The sequence below is a fragment of the Triticum dicoccoides genome, chromosome 1A (genome assembly GCF_002162155.2).
Source record: "Triticum dicoccoides isolate Atlit2015 ecotype Zavitan chromosome 1A, WEW_v2.0, whole genome shotgun sequence".
Classification (NCBI taxonomy): Eukaryota; Viridiplantae; Streptophyta; class Magnoliopsida; order Poales; family Poaceae; genus Triticum; species Triticum dicoccoides.
Window position 1 is genome coordinate 445,812,616 of NC_041380.1, and position 19,379 is coordinate 445,831,994.

The window sequence follows — 19,379 nt, forward strand, 5'->3', positions numbered from 1 at the left end:
CCAAGGGGGATTCGGTCTCCCTTGGGGCGCCTCCTTGCCGCCTCTCCCCCACCTATATATATGAGGGAGGGGGCGCCACACAAGGCCACGACAATCTCTTAGCCGTGTGCGGCGCCCCTCTTCACAATTTTGTCCCTCGGTCATATTTTCGGAGTGCTTAGGTGAAGCACAGTTTTTTGTTTTCCATGCTGCGTTTCCCAACATATCATGTATGCTACAACACTGCAGAAAAATGAGCCTCCCCACAATAGGTCTACGACCTTCGCACACACACTTCCACGACGTCGTCCGAGGGAGGAAGGCCGAACCACTCGGCCAAATCACTTTGGAGGTCATCTTTGGAAAAGAAGACAACTTCTAGGCTGAGAAGCTTTGTTTTGGCGAGTTTTCAAAACTTCGCTAAATTCCAGCAGCCGAATTACGTTGAGAAAAGGATAGAAATCACAACTTTTAGAACTACTCTCTCCGTAAAAAAAATATAAAAGCGTTTCGCTCACTATGTTAAAATTTGTTGTGCCCTTGAGTAGAATCCAACGACATCTGTGCGGCAAGGCATGGCTGGGCAGGTGCGTGCCCCCATTGAATTTTCGAAATTTGACTGGACGTGTAGTTTTTCGTTGTTCCCAAAACACAGAATGAACGACATCAAAATCATTGCTGCGCACGCTTCCTACAAATCAATTGCATGAGAACTTTTTCTGGAACTAACTCTTAGTACGATTTTCCTGTCAAAAGGCTCCAAACCAAATGAGTCCAATGTACTGCATTAGTGTTCAGAAAAAAAATGTACTTCATTAAAATGGAATGGAAGGCAACCTAACCGTGGTTCAGCTACTAGTCAAAGCAGCGTCGGCTCCCATGAAATGAAATGACACCGGGGAAAACCCCGCGGCCCCGCCATGCGGCTTGCGGCGGTGCTCTACTCCGTCCCGCCCCCCATCCTATCCAACCAAATCCGGGACAAACTCTGCTCCACCACCTCCCACTCCCCAGTCCCCACCCCGCCTCGCTCTCTGCTCCGCTGTCCACGCGCGCGCGCGCACTCCCATCCCTGTCGCTCTCCATGTTAGCCACCGCCACCACCGCCTGCTTCCTCTTGCCGCGCCCGGCCGCCGCCAGCCGGGGCCTACCCTTGCACTCCCTCCTCCTCTCACGCCGTCGCCCCCGCCCCCGCTGCGCCGTCGACGCCAGCAGCGCTGCCGCTTCCGGCGGCGGCGGCGCTGCCAAGGAGCCGCCCAGGACGCTGTTCCCCGGCGGGTTCAAGCGCCCGGAGATCCAGGTCCCGGCGCTCGTCCTCCGCGTTGGCGTCGACGAGGCGCTCGGCTCCGGTGACGCGTTAGCCGCCGCCGTGGCGCGGGGCGTGGGGATCGTCGTGCTCGAGGCCGGGGAGGAGGGCGGCGGGCGCGCGTACGAGGCCGCGCGCGCGCTCAAGGCGGCGATAGGGGACCGCGCCTACCTGCTGATCGCGGAGCGAGTCGACGTCGCCTCCGCGGTAGGGGCGAGCGGCGTCGTGCTAGCCGACGATGGTTGGTGACTGAATTCTCCCCAGCTCCTGCTGCATGCTGTATGTAGCTGCTTGCTTACATTTGGCGGATGACCTTCGCTCCAACTTACATGTTGCGCCATTTCAGTTCTAGTTTTTCATTTTGTACCCGATTATTATTACCGCCGATTGCACTGCAACATATTGTACGATTTTCTTAAGCACTTGTTATCTCATTTTTGATGCAGGTATTCCTGCTATTGTTGCAAGGAGTATGATGATGAAATCAAACTCTGACTCCATATATCTCCCGCTTGTCGCTAGAACTATACGGTCCTCGGACTCTGCCAGAAGCGCTACTAGTTCTGAGGGGGCTGATTTCCTTATCGTAAATACCGGGACAGGTGACTTCTCGAGTGTTTTGAATGGTGCTGGTGCTCAGCATGTCAAGATTCCAGTTTTCTTCACTTTAAATGATTTGCAAAGCGAAGGGTCTTATTCTGATACCACATCCAAGCTGTTCGAGTCTGGTGCATCTGGAATTGTTTTGTCTTTGGCTGGCATCCAACATCTTACTGACAATATCATAGAAAGGGATTTTTTGAAAGTGGAGAGCACCGATAGAGTGTCAAAAGTCACTTACTCTTCTGCTAGCGCGTTGGAAGAAACAAACAATGTAATGGTCCTAACTCGTGAGAAGACAAAAGTTGCTGGATTTACAAAACTGGATGAAAAAGTGATGCAGCTAATAGCGACGGAAAAGCCTATTCTCAGTGAAGCTGTTGATGTTATCCGCAAGGCAGCACCAATGGTGATCATCTAATGTTACACATTTGGTAGTTGAAGATCCCTGGAATGAACTCAGTATACTTCATGTTTTCGTCTCTAGAATATGCTTCACTTGAATATAATTTTTGATACATTGTCACAGATGGAAGAGGCTGAACTTCTGGTTGATGCTGCTTCTCGCCTGAGTGAGCCATTTTTGTTGGTTATTGTGGTAATTTTGTGTTTACATTACATATTGGTTATGACATCATCCATATGTGTTAGAATTTGGTTATTACTATGCATTTTCCATAAAGCAGAAATCAACATTTTTTTTCCACCAAGGGATATTGATATTTTGTGTAGTGTTTTTTTTTTGGAAAAGGGGGGACTCCCCGGCCTCTGCATCAAGAGTGATGCATACAGCCATCTTATTAACTAAGCAACAAAATGTGCGTACAAAGTTCCATATTCTCAAACTGAAAACAATAAAAAGCAGCCCACACAGAGCACAGAAGGCTAGAAAGCCAAAAAAGAGCCACAACCGGCTGGCTAAAGAGATAGGAAAACTAATTGCCTATCCTATTACATGACCGCCATCCAAACCGGTTGAAGATATCCCGAGCAACCATCTCCCACCGGATAGACCCAGTAACCAAATGCTCCCTGGCCTCCATCGGAGTGAGTAATGACCATGAACGGATCAACGCCGTAGCTCGGAAGATAACCTGCAAAAAATGAATTCGTGATGTTCTGTTAAAAACCAAATCATTTCTGCACAACCAGATGGTCCACATTAAAGCACAGACTCCAACCCGAATATGTCTTGCTATTGTAGAGTCAATCCCATATAGCCAATTCCCAAATAAAGCATTAACAGTATTCGGTGGAGTAATATTAAAAGCAATGTGGACCGTCTGCCAAAGAACCTTGGCCAGCGGGCAATCAAAAAAGAGATGTTTAATTGTCTCATCTCGATCACAGAAACTACACCTAGCAGGTCCTGTCCAATTACGCTTTATTAAGTTGTCCTTTGTTAGAATAACTTGTTTATGAACAAACCACATAAACACTTTTATTTTCAAAGGAACTTTGACATCCCAGACACTCTTGGAAGTTGGAATGGAGCTTGTATTAATAACATCAATGTACATTGACCTCACTGTAAATACTCCAGACGTAATCAACTTCCAGCGTAATTTATCCGGTTGGTCAGAAAGTTGAACCTCCATTAGTCTCCTAACTAACTGGAGCCAAACCTCCCAACGATTGCCCGCTAAAGACCGTCTAAACTGAATATTAAGGGGGATAGATTGAAATACCGTTGCCACGAACACCTCACGTCGTTGAGCAATACGATATAAAGACGGATATTGAATGGCCAGGGGTGAGTCGCCCAGCCAAGCGTCCTCCCAGAAACGTGTAGTGGCCCCATTGCCAATGACAACTTTTGTCCTATTGAACATTAATTGTTTGACTTTCATGAGCCCTTTCCAGAAAGGCGAGTCCATCGGCCTAACTGTTACCTGGGACAACGTCCTAGTCTGGAGGTACTTGCTGCGAATGATTTGCGCCCACATAGCTTCCGAACCGCTAGCGAGCTTCCACAACCACTTACTAAGAAGGCATCTGTTCTTAACTTCAAGATTCTCAATGCCAAGGCCGCCTTGGTCTTTGGGTCGACAGATAATATCCCACTTAGCAAGCCGGTATTTTCTTTTAAGCTCATCACCCTGCCAAAAGAAGCGTGATCGATAGAAGTCCAGTCTTTTCCTCACTCCCACTGGAACCTCAAAGAACGATAAGAGAACATAGGCATACTCGTGAGCACCGAGTTTATCAAGATTAACCGGCCTCCATATGACATGAGCTTACCTTTCCAGCAGCTCAGTTTCTTTTCAAATCGATCCTCGATACACTTCCACTCTCTGTTTGTTAGCCTACGATGATGAATCGGAATGCCAAGGTAGGAGAAGGGCAAACTTCCCAACTCGCACCCAAACAATTGCCTATAGGAGTCCTGTTCGTCTTTGGCCCTACCAAAGCAGAACAATTCGCTCTTATGAAAATTAATCTTTAACCCCGATAATTGTTCAAAGAGGCATAACAACAACTTCATATTTCTCGCCTTTGCCAAATCATGCTCCATGAAGATGATTGTATCATCAGCGTATTGAAGGATGGATACACCTCCATCAACCAGATGAGGTACCAACCCACCCACTTGACTATGGTCCTTAGCCCTTCTGATCAAAATTGCTAACATATCCACCACGATGTTAAACAAGACGGGGGACATTGGATCTCCTTGCCTGAGGCCCTTATGAGTCTGGAAGTAATGACCTATATCGTCATTGACTTTAATACCCACACTCCCTTTTTGCGTAAAGGATTCTACCTGATGGCGCCAAGCCTCATCAAAACCTTTCATACGCAATGCCTGTTGAAGGAACGACCACTTGACCTTATCATACGCCTTCTCAAAATCCACCTTAAAAATTACCCCATCTAATTTTTTAGAGTGAATTTCATGGAGCGTTTCATGAAGGACAACCACCCCTTCGAGGATGTTTCTGTCCGGCATGAAAGTAGTTTGGGATTGTTGCACCACAGAAAGCGCAATCTGTGAGAGCCTGTTCGTCCCGACCTTGGTAAAGATTTTGAAACTAACATTGAGAAGGCAAATTGGCCTGAATTGCTCAATTCGCACAGCCTCCGTTTTCTTAGGGAGCAATGTGATAGTTCCAAAATTCAACTGAAATAATTGAAGCTGTCCAGAGAAAAGATCGTGAAACATAGGTAACAGATCCCCCTTAATAATCTGCCAGCACCTTTTATAAAACTCCGCCGGAAACCCATCCGGACCGGGAGCCTTATTGTTGTCCATTTGTGCAATAGCATCAAACACTTCCTTCTCCGTAAATGGGGCTAGCAAGATATCATTTTCGGCAGCCGATAGTTGAGGAACATCCTCAGTCCGAGACTCATCCAAGGTTACACAATTAACCTCTGGTGGTCCAAATAACTGCCTATAATACTCGGTGATGTAAGTTTTTAGATTATCCTGCCCAACAATAGTACCCTCATCTTGCTCAAGTTGGAAGATTCGTTTCTTACGGTGCTTGCCATTAGCAATGAGGTGAAAGAATTGAGTATTAGCGTCCCCTTGAACCACTTTGCGGACCTTAGCGCGCAACGCCCACTTCAACTCTTCCTCACGGAGAAGTTCTTTCAACCTCTTCTCAGCCTCATGTTTAACCTGGAGCTCAGCAGGCAGCAAAATCGTAGATTCGGCTTTAGTATCTAGGGCCTGTATAAGAGAAAGGAGTCTATCCTTCTCAATCTTATACATCCCACTTAGGTGCTTAGCCCACCCCCGTAAGAAACTTCTTAAATGTCTAATTTTATTCTGCCAACGCTCGACCGCCGTCGTACCTCCGACACCCTTAGCCCATTCCCTGGCAACGAGGTCTAAGAACCCTTCACGTTCGAACCAGGCCATCTCGGAAGAGAAGGTGTTTTTGTTTCCCACATAGTTGGACTCCCCGGAGTCCACAAACAGTGGTGTGTGATCGGATATTCCCCGCGTTAAAGCTTGTACCGTCACAAGAGGGAACTTCTGTTCCCACTCCACGCTGGCGAGAACTCGATCAAGCTTTTCATATGTCGGGTTTGGCAACGCATTAGCCCAAGTAAACTTTCTACCAGAAAGTTCTATCTCCCTCAGGTCCAAACTCTCAATAATAGTATTGAACATAAAGGACCATCTTCCATCAAAGTTATCATTATTCTTCTCCTCTCTCCTCCGAATGATATTGAAATCACCCCCGACCAACATTAGAAGCTGTTCGGACCCACAAATTCGAACAAGATCCGCCAGAAACTCCGGTTTAAGTTCGGGCTGTGCAGCTCCATACACCGCCACCAAAGCCCAGTCGAACCCATCAACTTTTGACCTAACCCGAAACTTAACCGCAAAGTCTCCCATTACCACACTCCTGACCTCAAGGGAATCGCATCTCACTCCCAACAAGATACCTCCCGATCGTCCACGTGGAGGTAGGCAATGCCAGTCGAAATCAACACCACCCGCAAGAGAGGAAAGAAACTGCGGAGCAAAATTGTCTCTTCCAGTTTCGGAGAGAGCTATGAAATCTAATCTGTGCTCCAACGACGCCTCAGCAAGAAACCTTCTTTTAGCCAAGTCCTTGAGACCTCTGTTATTCCAAAAGATTCCTTTCATAATTCATCATGGAATTTTTTTGCCGTACGAATCCTAGCACTTCTACGTACCGCGGATGCTGGATACACCTTCCGCTTCCACTTACGTTTAGGTTTGTCATTGTCCACCATCCGGTCCTCATAACGGGGTAGTGGTGGTTGAAGGACCTCAACCTCTACGTTGGTCTCCTCCTCGTCTGACTCATTACAGGATGGTGCAAGGTCCGCACACAAGGTGTCTAGCATTCTCACTCCCAACGCATCAATCTCAGCGTCATTCATAGGTCGCACTGCCGCTAGGTTGCGAATGGTTTCTAAAGCGCGTTCCGCTTCCAGATCCAAAAGATCATTAACCGAGTTGGAAATTTCAGAATTATTATGCCCTAGCGAAACCCCTACTTGATTTGCATTATGAATAATCTCATCCGTAGAAAATGCATAATGGAATTGGATAAATTGATCGACATACCGGTAGTGCCCTCGATATCACGAAGCTTGGCCGCCCTCATAGCGCACCTCTGCTGCATGTCGTCAACCTCCGGACGGTCCTGGAGACGGGAACTCATCCGTCGCCCCTCAGAAACCGGGTCAGGGATTCCGCCAAAAGCAATAACCTCCTCCCGAGAGGCACCAGTCGCGAGAGGAAGTGACGGACGGCTCCCACATCCGGCGGTCAGGGGGCCGGGGGTAGTAGGTGCCGGTACCGCCCGTCCGAACACCCCCTCCGCCCCGACCCTCAAGGCTGTTGGAGTGCTCATCCCGACAGCCGAGGATGAGGGATGGCCCGGGGTCACCTTCCCCGGACCCCCTCCAATCACGCCAGTCGAAGCCGCCTCCGTCGGAGCCGAAAGGGAAGGGTGTGGGGCCTCCTGCCCCATACGTCCTCCCTCAGAGCCGGCCAGCGCCGGCGCAGCAGGCGTCGCCGGGGCCACCTGCCCCAGACAAACACCCACCCGCCCAGCAGAAGAAGCCGCAGCCGGCCGCCCTCCCGAAGAGGACTCCTCCCTCTCAGGAGCCCTGATCATAGCCATCGAAGGATGAGGGATCGAGGTCTCCTGCCTGAGACCCCCCTCCAAGCTCGTAGTCACCACCTGCATCTCAGACGTGTCAACAATATCCGAGGGAGGCGAGAACGCTATCTCCGAACCTCCCTCCACTCCAGGAACCTCCACACTCGGGCCCTCAAAGTCCAACGCAGGTAAGGAGTGCTCGAACACCTCAGAAGACTCCACCCGCTCACTCCATAATCTCGGGGGTGCCGAAGCTGGCTCAATGGTACCAAACCTCAGGGTGGTCGACGGCACCGAAGATGGAGGCGCCGTTTCCCCTCCGGTGGTCTTGACCCCAGACCCCGGTCTCTCGGCCTCTCGACCAGGATCAGCAACCGGAGACTCCTTGCGCCCCCTGTCATCATCCCCCTCGTGCATATCAACATCCACTGTAGCAGGTGCGTCGGCAAACAGGCTGTCATCCTCAAACTCAATCTGAAGGTTATACACCTGACCGCGATACGCCCACTTCACCACGTCCGGAACATACTCAATGTCCAAGATACTGACGAGGATGCAAGCCACCCCCTGAGCTCTGGTAAAAGCCATATCCACTCGCTCGGGCTTTCCCACCAAAACAGCCATACTAGCAACAACCCTGGCATCCTGCATGGGCCTGTGTGGAGCCCCCGAAAAACGCAACCAGGCCTGGGTAAGTGGCTTACCTTGAGGCTCACTCAATTTCCACTCGTGGAACTCAAGAATGCCATCAGTACCTGGCACCTTACACATCCCGAAACTCAATAACCTCTGTAGATCCTCCACCGTTGGACACTCCACCCTGAACGAGTTTGGCTCAAGACTGACTAACTCCCATAAGAAATCACCCGGTGCCAGCTCCCGGAGCCGCTGCACAATTTGAATCTCAGAGACTTCACCTTTAGTCACTTTAACAATCCCAGACGTCATACTGCGCACCTCGTCCGAGACTTCCTTCTCAATCGGAGACTCGAAAAACGTGAGCTCTGAACAGAACACACCATACATCATAAGATTGGGTAGCTGCTCTCTCAAAAGCGGACAAGCCCCTGACTCATGATCCGGCTTACCACACGTATCGCATAAGACTGCCACACACTCAGCAATGAAGTGGCCTTTATTGCCACAGCGATAGCATAACATTCTTTCTTTCTTTCGCGCATACTTTGCCGCCCTGTCCAGCTCAGCCTTGTCAGAGCCCTCCACAGACATCACCTCAACCTCGCCATTATTAGTAGGAACCGCCTCTGCCAGAGCTGTAACCACCTCCATAGCCTGACAAGTCAACGCAGTCTCGTCAGTATCCACACCAACCGGCGTCTGATCAACGACAACAGGCTGCTGCCTTGGGCGGTAGCGACCACCGCGGCCGCCCCGTCCAGCACGGTTACCACGAAAACCACCACGGTTCCTATTAGCTGGTCCGGACGCCCCTTCGACGAAACCTCCCGTAGGCCCCAGGAAAGGTCTCTCGGTCGAGCCATCACTATGCCAAGCATATCCCCGCCCACCACCTATGGACGAAGATCCCCGGTGCTGTCCGTCACCATACGCGTTAAGACCATCATCGCCCCATTGACCACGAGGCACCGACGAGTCACCCCCCCACTGGAGCCATCTGTAACTGCGCCTGCTCCAAAACCGGTGCCGACGGGTTCTGCGACTGCCGAGCCACGAAATGCGGCGGTTGGGCCCCGGTCTGCATCGCCGTAGGACGCAGCTGGCCAGCCAACACCGGAGCAGGTGGCCGATGAGACGGGGTACCACGACCCGCAGTCGCCGCGGGTAGAGGCGTTGGTGGTCTAAGGCCGCCCCGACCGGCGGCAGGAGGCGGGGGTCTACCCGCCGGCAAAGTCCCACGGCCCACCGCGCCTGGCCTGGGCAGGCCGCCATGCTGCGCTTGTCGGGCACCGATTGCCCCCTGGGCCACCTGGTTTGAGGCCGGAGTAGCGGCCGCGCGCCCCGCCCCTAGCGGCAGGTCAGAGCGGCCTCGACCCGCGGCCAGAGTGGCCGCATCACCGCCCCGGCCACCTCCCGCAGGCAGAGGCAGGCCTCCGCGCCCCACGCCGCCCGGGACGCCGTTCTGAACTCTGGCCTTGGCCGGTGGAGGGCCTCCGCCCGCCATGCCGCGAAGGGCAGGAATCCGGCGAGCGCGCCCCGCCCCACGATCAGAGAAGCCGAATCGCAGCCTAGGCAGAAGAACCCTAGAACGCCTCGAACGAGAAACCTCTGTCGTCCCGTCGATCGTGCATGGGGGTGTAGCGACCAGCCCCTGTAAACGATCTATGTTAACCTGGGCCTCATACCCGGTTAACTCAGGCCCACACAAGACAAGGCCCGGCTCACTCAGAGCCGGCCCGTCAGCAAGGCCCTCGAGCGCACAGCCCAGGAGAGCGTTCAAACGTGTCGCCCGCTGCTGCGAGATCGAGATCGGCCGCCTCGCCGGCGATCTCGCCATGGCCGCCGCCGGCACACCGCCAGAACGGACATGCCTCTTCTTCCTCTTTACTTGAATCCATGAATCTGGATGAATCAGATCGAAAAGAGTAAGATTCGGTAAACTAACCTTTGGAAGGGGACCCTTCCATGGTCGGACCGCCGTCGCCGCCGTTCGACGATGAACCACTCGCCGGACCATCTCCTTCCTCTCTCCCGCATGAAGCCCCACCCTTGCCGGATCTTCACCTGGCAGCACTCTATCCACCGTCGAGGCCACCTCGTCCTCATCATAGCCCGCATGGAAGAATTCGCAGAATAGGTCGGAGGGAGTCGGCGTTGGTGGAGAAGCGTCCGGATCGTCGCCGTCTCCGTCCGCATCATCCTCGTCGGCTCCGGCCAGCGCCCAAAACCGGCCGCCGACCCGAGCCACCGCCCCCGAGTGCACAGTCCCGGCGCTCGCCGGCCGGGCACTCGCGTCGCCCCGGTCGCCCCCTGCAAGAACCCGGAATCGTCCTCCAAAACGATGATCCGATCTTTCGGCTTTGGGCATATCTGTCAAATCGATCAGATCTGCATCCTCCGTCTGATCCTCCTGCATACGACAATCGACACGCACATCATATATATCAAAATGTAAACGAGATCCTACCGTAATCCGGACATCAGCCGCCAGGTAATCGCCGGCAAGGACATCGTTGTCCAAGTTGATAATCCCCGTCCACCTAGACGATGGATTATGTTGTAGACGACCCTCGATCCAGCCATCAGACGAGCGCTCGTCGGCGAAATGAATCCTCCAGCGCTCCGTCTGCGCAATGTGAGGGATCGAGAGACCAGCGTCCGCCGGATCTGCGTGAGCGCCCTCCGCCCCCTGCGTCGACGGCCCAGCCGGGGGGCAGTGCGATGGGGGATCAGCATGGATCTCCGGAATGGAGAGTGCGGAGATCTGATGTTCCGGCGGCCGGGGGCCCTCGCCGCAACGTGCGCCCCTAGTCAACATGGATAAAGGGCTCCAGCGACTTTCGTTGTTTGGGATGCAAGCAACGAGATGCTTGCTCGTTCTACAGGCGTCAATTTTGTGTAGTGTTTTACAGCCACCGAAAGTTCTGACCATGTTGAATCAACAATTACCACTTAGCATTTAGTGCTGTTTTTTTTTCTTGTCTTGCTAAATATGGTCATAACTTCAAATTCGTGTCCTCTTTTCTATTTGTGCTTTCTTTCTTTCCTCAGTATAATAGAAGAAATAGTATTTCCACTATGCTCGCTCCGATGGTAACGAAACCCACTCCTCGGTACTGAAAAATCTGTCCATTAACATCCTCATTCAACAAGTCACTTCCTTGATGGTTAGGCATTTGCATAAGCCTACATAAGTCTCAGTAGATTTCTAATGCTGGTATCACAATAACATAATCAGATTGTAATCTAATTAGAGTGGTGAGCACATGTCCTTTTCTACAGTTGTGTAGCTAACCTGCTGGTGTGTTCTGTTGTCCTGCAAAACCATTTTCTTTGAACTGAAAAGCGAGCATACCTTCTTATTCCAGTAGGAGTACATTTTTTTTTGCCGTGGTTTTTTCTCAGTAATGTTCAACTCATTCATGTTTTCTGACATGCTGGCTTTTCTATTAATTTTATAAACCACTTATCCGGATTCCTGCAATGTATATCAGGGTGAATTTAACTCGGGAAAATCAACCTTTATAAATGCTCTACTTGGAAGGAAGTATCTTCAGGAAGGAGTTGTACCCACGACAAATGAGATCACACTGCTCTCATATTCAGAGGTTGATTCCGAAAGCATGGAGCGATGTGAGCGGCACCCGGATGGTCAATTCACATGCTATTTATCGGCTCCAATTTTAAAAGAGGTAAATATATAATTGAAGTGCAATCATGTTGGTACTCCTTGATTATCTCATAGGAGTGCGCTAGCAATTTTGTTCTTAAATGCTAGTACCTTTTTTCTCCGGTGCATCTAATCAAAGATGCTAGCCTTTTGTCCAATACTGTGTTGGCTGAATAAACTAAGCTACATTGGGATGGGGGAATAGTGGATATCTAAACCCTACTGGAATGCTCGACGATATATTAGTTCTGAGGAAGCATTTTGCAAGTATAAGGAATAAGGATGGATTATCAGGAACACAGCTTTTTATCCTACAACATGCTGTAGTTCTCACAAAAACACAGCCTGTGCTATAGTTGTATCGAATTGGCTGCAGGTTAGCATTTGTTACATCTTAAGAAAGGTGCCAAAAGCAATTGCACCCTGTTCCACCTTATTTTCTCTTAGTGTACTAGGTTGCATGGCTGCTAGTTGCAAAGCCAAATTAGCAGTGCATTTTCCTTGTTTTATGACTCCATGTCCTTGTCCGTGATGTCTTTGTGTACTATTGAACAGATGAACCTAGTTGATACACCTGGAACAAATGTCATTCTCCAGAGGCAGCAGCGACTCACTGAAGAATATGTGCCACGAGCTGACTTGATACTCTTTGTACTGTCATCAGATAGACCATTGACTGAGAGTGAGGTAAGGGTTATAATTTATTATGCCAATTGGTTATACACTTTATAGTAACTAGGTGATTTCCCCGCGCGTTGCTGCGGGAGCTTAAAGATTAATTTTGGACACATTCTATATGAATGAAATGACCTAAATCGAAAGCTATTACTTTTGAAAGTAATTATATGTGAACAAAGGGTATGCATGTACGTTGGACTATTGGAGATGGAACAATTAAATTGGCGTATGCATGTCCTACAAAATAGTTCTAGTGGATGATGACGTGGCATATTTGATGATGTGGAGGGCTGCATGTTGAGAGAATTAGACTTAGTGGGGATCAACTATTTATGTATTATAGATTTCTGTTAGTGAAGAGAGGATGACATGCTGCAGTGAAAGTAACTGAATCAAATAGTACACTAATATATTCAGCAGATTGATAATCTGTGAAGCACATACTAGTTACGCAATCACATGGTGGTCTGCATGAGTTTTTGGATTAAAGTATATATGTAACTTCCACTCCAGCTGCTTGTGACTCACATGCATTGTATGGTTTTTATGGGTCACTTGGTTTGATGTTTGCCACACCCCACTTTCTTAGGTAGTTGTTAGTTCATCATCAGCGAGTTATTTGCTCGGCTTTTGGACTAGCTATTCCATACTTGTTCTGGTCATTTTCTTCGCCAGCCCTCCTGAAGCTTATTTTGGCAAAGTTTTTCCATGAACCAAACAGGCCGGAGCTGTCTCAGCTTTTGACATTGGATTAGCTTAGTTAATTCCCTATTAGTGATTCTCTTAATCTATTCGTTATTGTATGTGCTATCAAAATTTTAGGTATTTTTAATCTATTTTAGTGACAAATGTACCTGTATTTAGAATGCTCTAGTACACACCTGGGACATTTTTGTAATACAATCAATCTAGTCTTTGATCAGTTCATCTGTGTTGTACTTGGCATACACAACTCCCTTTTTTTTAATGTATGAACATAATTCCAAATTCCTTGTTTGGTATTGGTACACTTATAGAAGAAACTCTGGAGGTTTTTGTTAGATGAAATTAAATATACAAAGTAGCCAATACCAACTGACCCAAATATAATATCTACAAAACAAATTTAGTATGTTAGTTCTGGCCTTTGCAGAGTACTGCAGTGATTCTGCTCTGATGCATACTAGGTAAATTATAAAGTTGTTCCTGCAACTGCCAACGCAACGATTCTGTTCACCTCAAACTGATTGCACCACATATCTACTAACCAAACTTCTATCCCCACGATTACGAAAATGAATTGGACAGTCCATGCCACTGGAGCTGCTGGACCTAGGGTTAGAAAAGCTCATCTTATTCTAGAATTCTGATTTATCATTTGAAGGATGTTATGGTATTTTTTCTGGAAATTTCTACTGAGGTTTCCAGACCAGCGCATGCATCTCCTAGCTTCGATCCGACCAGCATTGTCTGTTTTCTTAAAAATATTCTCTTGTACTCTCTAATAGAGCCAAAATCTTTGTTTGGAACTTCTAGGTCGGATTTCTCCAGTATGTCCAGCAGTGGAAGAAGAAAGTTGTATTTGTTCTAAACAAATTGGACCTCTATCGGAACAGTGATGAGGTTTGATACTTATATGTTCAGTGTTCCAGATCTCAGCATGATAGTCTTCCATATTTGCCATTTTGCTGATCTTGTGGGTTTGCTTCTCACTCCAATTGTAGCTTGAAGAGGCCACTGCCTTTATCAAGGAAAACGCAAGGAAATTACTCAACACTGATGATGTAACACTGTTTCCTGTATCTTCACGCTCTGCTCTGGAAGTCAAACTTTCATATTCAAAGAACAATGATAGGGAGCACCACGGGGAAGTTTTGTTAAGTGATCCTAGATGGAGAAGCAGCAAGTTTTATGATCTTGAGCATTACCTACTGAGCTTTTTAGATGGTTCAACAGATAATGGAAAGGAAAGGGTCCGACTGAAACTTGAAACACCAATTGGTATTGCAGATCGTTTGCTAACTTCATGTCAAAGACTTGTGAAACTAGAATATGAAAAGGCTATTGATGACTTGACATCCATCAGGGATCTTGTTTCTGGTGCAAACAGCTATGCTTTGAAAATTGAGGCTGATAGCAATTCCTGGCAGAAGCAGATTTCATCTCTTGTAGGTGTTTCAAATATGATTTCTTTTGTTTTATCCATATATTTTCAAGTTCTGTTTGTGATATATCACTTTGGAAAACAAAGGCGTACTTTTCTTCGTTTTCTTGGTTTGGTGCAAAATATTGGCATACAAATTTGACGATGTTTTCCTACCTTTCACTTATCTATTTCCCCCTCTCCATGGCACACATACCTTGTACTTCCCCTTAGTAGGCCCTGTGAGCGCGTGCTTGTGGAGTTGTGGCAGGGTGCGTGCGCGCGTGTGTGTTGTGTGTGTGTGTGTGTGTGTGTGTGTGTGTGTGGCGCACGTGTGTGGATCTATGTTGTATTTGGTTTTTCTTTGAAAAGGCAATTAGGAGGGGTAGTTAGTCATTAACCATGCCATTGCTTTCGACCTTAGTATGCTTGTGTGGTCGATATGCCCTAAATGTATTGTGATATTTATATTCCTGTTGCTTACCTAGAATTGCCATTTGGTGAGAGCTAACATTTTCCCCCTGCTGATTGGGAATGTGCTTCTATTTTCTTTTCTTCATGCAGATTGAGAGAGCAAAAAGTCGAGCTATAACGCTCATGGAATCTACACTTCAGTTGTCAAACATTGACCTTATTTTTACATACATGCTCACAGGAGAAAAAGGGCCTTCCGCCAAAGCCACGTCGTTTGTTCAAAATGATATTCTGAGTCCTGCCCTTGACGATGCAGCTGTACGTTTGGCAACTACATTTATCATGTTCAATAAATGAAGTTTTATTTTTTTACAGTTTGGTATTTCCCCAGATTTGGTATTATGAGGCTCATGCCTGAATTTTCCCAACTTTGATGCAAACAACTGGTATAGCACAAAATTTGCTGGCTATTGCTTCCCAGCCAACTACACCATACTGACAGTAACATATTAGGTGAACATTCCAAATTAGAGTAACCATCGGGCAGCTGGGACTCGAACTCAGAGCTAACCATAAGAATTAGCCAAGTTGAACAGGTGAAAACTGGCCTTCAGTACTTTGTTACCTCCAGCAACATTATCTGTGCTAAGAGGATCATTGTCTAGGCTATCTGCAGACCACCCACTTCCATCTATTATTTCTGTATTTCTTGTAGAGTTTTGCAGTTCATTGAATGTGGGTGCAGGCATGACCACCTAATATGTTGAAGCTTCTCAAATGAGTGGATTTCATTTAGTGTTACAATATCTCAGCGTTTTGCAAACATACTAAGCCTCATAATAGCATGCCTACCTAATCCGTCGAAGCTTTTCAAATGTGTTGATTTCATTTAGTGTTACAATATTGCAGCGTTTTGTTAAATGTACTATTAAGCCTCATAATAAGGCTGCAATAGTTTGTTCAACATAATTCTTGCTTTTCATCCACATACTTCTATTATTTGCTTCACCATGCTTATGATTCATGTTATGAAAATAAATATTTCTTTTATTTTTGTGTAGGATTTATTGAGTGAATATTCAAAATGGTTGAGTTCTAGCAATACCCGTGAAGCAAATTTATATCTGGAGTGTTTCCATGAAAGATGGAATTCATTGGTTAGTCAGGAAGAAAGTGTCTCATCAGATCGAACTGAGCTTGTTAATGAAGGAGAGAAACTCAGCATAAAAGCACTGGATGGCTTCAGTGCTACTGCTGCTGCTAAGGTTTTTGAAGAAGAAATTCGTGAAGTGGTATGTCTACTAAAATTTATAGTTTTTCCCTTTCTTGGCACACACTTTATTTTCATTCGATAAACATTATGGTAAGTTTATCTAAACAAATCGTTTTAATAAAAAAGAAAAGAAAATGTGACTTCCACTCCCTCAAATTTCAGCAAAGATTTTTTATGCTAATTAATACGTATTTAAAAATGAAAACTGCCGGAACATGCTACTAGTGTCTGTTACTTTGTTTATCTATTTTCTTAGCAAGATAGAGGGAAGATTTGTTTTAATCATTTAATGCACATTCTGTATAGTTGGTTATCAAATCTTCTGTTCCTAGGAATGCATGTCAGTAAAACATTTGTGCGATTTTTCCTGAGCATAAGCATCATGGTTGTGCCTTTCTGGACAATTAGCAATTTACACTTTGAAGAAATTAGACCGGCCTTTGAAGAATCCTGTATGACCCACCTTTGATGGTTTGCTGGATTATGTGAGTGCATACCTTTTCAGAGTATTTGGAATGATCAGATGTGGTATCAGTGTTTAAGATGCATAAAAAATAGTCAAGAGTATAATGCACCTGACCACCTCCCTCTCACTAAATCATGCACGTGGAATTTTATTTAAGTTGGCAACCCAGTCTGTTTTGAGGAAGATATGAGGGGAGATTACTAAATTATCACGCTTCATTTTGAGAAGGGTGGGAGAGTGCTTTGAGTGTGTTGCAAATTAATGCCAAAAATAAAAATAAAATGAGAGTAGTTTCTACAAAAAACATTTACACTTGTATTTTGCAACAATTCCTAACAACAATATTTTACTTTAGCAGAGGGAGTACAATCCGCATTTAAGGCACAATCCATGTTTAAGGTTTTAAATGCTAGGTTCGACTGAATACTATGTAGCTTTAAACCACATAGTTTGAATGCCACATGACATATGTGGTAAGCAATCCAAATAATAATAAAAACACATAGTTTGGAAAGACTTCAAAGTTCAAAATGCTTGTTCGTTTGGTTATGAGTTTAATCTTCAGCACGTCTACATTAGAGGCTGTGTCTCTGGTTTTGTTATACTTTTATTTTCATGTCTGTTTATCATTCTGAGTTCTGCTATTGTGTCGTGAAGGCTACGGGAACTTTTGGAGGGCTTGGGGTTGCTGGATTGTCAGCCTCTCTTTTGACTTCTGTTCTAACAACTACACTCGAAGATCTACTTGCTCTTGCTCTTTGCTCAGCTGGCGGGTAATTTTTGATTTATAAATATAAACCACTCTTTTACAAGTTATGTTTGGAATGCACGCGATGGGCTGATACTTAACGAAGTATATGTATATTAATCTGCTGTGCATTTGCCCCCTTTTAAGGTTTCTCGCAATATCGAATTTCCCTGGTCGACGGAAGCTTGCGGTAGAGAAGGTCAGCAAGGCTGCCGATGAACTATCTCGTAAAGTTGATGAAGCTATTCAGAAGGATATATCTAGGAGTGCTAGTCAGCTAGTCCAGTTCGTAGACACTGCCAGCAAACCGTACCAGGAAGCATGCCAGCGAAAAATTGACTGGCTGCAGGGTGTTCAGGGTGAGTTGTCCGCCGTTGAGCGTAAGCTCCAAACTCTGAAAATCGACATCCAAAATCTGCACGGATCATGACAACACTTGCCTTTGTTGACGTTTTCTTCATTCGTTTGGACGTCCACACCGCTCATCAAATTTTGTTTGGTCCTGTACCGTGATGATGCCGGTGTAGAGCAGTTCCTGTATGATGATAGGTATGTCTGTAATATATATGTATGCTGTACCTCCTTCCAACCAAATACATGAATCACGTTTTGAGGTAGTTGCCCCTAGGGCCGGCACAGAAAGCTTTGAAACTGTAAGGGACCTACATCAGTATATATGGTAGTTGTTGGAAATCAATGTGTTAATATTGATTGCTGGTTCATACATTAATTCTGAATTCTTCCCGACTTCAGGCCTCAAAATTATCGGATATGTTGCTTCTTAATACTTTGAACTTGTTTCATCTTAGATAGTACTTCCCCCGTCCCAAAATAAGTGTCTCAAGCTTAGTACAACTTTGTACTAGAGCTAGTACAAAGTTGAGACACTTATTTTGGGACGGAGGGAGTAGCTTCTTGCCTGCTAGTGGAAGCATTTTGATTGGTATACCACTTGTTAGATAATAACGAGAAATAAACGAGACAAAGAGACACGGATTTTTACGTGGAAACCCTTGCGGGAGAAAACCACGGACGCACAAAGGCGCAATCACTATAAGGAGGAGTATTACAAGCACGAGACGACAGGTTGTCTGAGGTGCGACTACATGGGGTATATATGAGGGGCAACACATAGGAGTCCTTGTAGGACAAGTAAACGAGTTGTACTCGTACGCGTCGGTACCAACGCAAAAGGCCCACATCATATGTACTACGTCTAGTCCAATACGGTACTAGAATTTGGATCACAATTTAACAATCTCCACCTTGAGCCAAATTCCCTCCAGTAGTCGAAGAAAGTGAATAACTTCATCCAAATCAGCTTAAACACCTTGTGCGTCAAAGTCCATAGGACTAGTGAGAAATACCAACTAAGCCTGAGCAAAGCTCAAACTTATTGGTCGGAACTGGCTTTGTCATCATATCAGCTGGATTATCATGAGTACTTATCTTGCATACCTTTAAATCGCCTTCAGCAACAACATCTCGAATATAATGAAATCAGACATCAATGTGCTTTGTCCTCTCATGATACTTTGGATTCTTTGTAAGATATATAGCACTTTGACTGTCACTAAATACGGTAGGGCAAGATGAGTCTTCACAAAGCTCAGTGTACAAACCTCTCAACCAGATAGCTTCTTTGCATGCCTCAGAAATAGCCATATACTCGGCATCAGTAGTGGAACAAGCCACAATAGACTGCAAAGTTGCTCTCCAACTCACAGCACAACCACCAATGGTGAAAACATAACCTGTGAGTGATCTTCTCTTATCCAAATCAGCAGCAAAATCAGAATCAACAAAACCAACAAGTCCATCTCTAGTTTTCCCAAACTGTAAATAAGCATTAGAAGTACCTTGCAGGTATCTGAAAATCCACTAAAC

At 46.5% G+C, this 19,379-nt stretch overlaps 1 protein-coding gene across 3 annotated transcripts; it reads left to right on the forward strand.

Annotated features, from left to right (window-relative positions):
* Positions 1–925: 925 nt before the first annotated feature.
* LOC119277912 (probable transmembrane GTPase FZO-like, chloroplastic) lies at positions 926–18,222 on the forward strand. 3 transcript variants are annotated; one of them, XR_005137377.1, is made up of 11 exons: positions 926–1,526; positions 1,732–2,294; positions 2,415–2,483; positions 11,616–11,813; positions 12,347–12,478; positions 13,985–14,071; positions 14,173–14,616; positions 15,156–15,323; positions 15,397–15,451; positions 15,519–15,601; positions 16,067–16,202. XR_005137377.1 is itself a non-coding variant. In XM_037559264.1 (11 exons), exons 1-11 carry the CDS (start codon positions 1,064–1,066, stop codon positions 17,920–17,922), a joined length of 2,754 nt encoding a protein of 917 aa, XP_037415161.1. In that variant the 5' UTR covers positions 926–1,063; the 3' UTR covers positions 17,923–18,222. The 3 variants fall into 3 exon arrangements, 1 of the variants encoding a protein (XP_037415161.1); XM_037559264.1 differs by lacking the exons at positions 15,397–15,451; positions 15,519–15,601 and adding exons at positions 17,402–17,517; positions 17,640–18,222 and having other exon boundaries at positions 16,067–16,297; XR_005137376.1 differs by having other exon boundaries at positions 15,397–15,601.
* Positions 18,223–19,379: the final 1,157 nt, after the last annotated feature.

Excerpts from the sequence above, each read along its gene's own strand:
- LOC119277912 (XM_037559264.1), top strand. The coding sequence starts at position 1,064 with ATGTTAGCCACCGCCACCACCGCCTGCTTCCTCTTGCCGCGCCCGGCC. Across the intron at positions 1,527-1,731 it reads CGTCGTGCTAGCCGACGATG|GTATTCCTGCTATTGTTGCA; the intron begins GTTGGTGACTGA and ends TTTTTGATGCAG. Across the intron at positions 15,324-16,066 it reads CTGCCCTTGACGATGCAGCT|GATTTATTGAGTGAATATTC; the intron begins GTACGTTTGGCA and ends ATTTTTGTGTAG.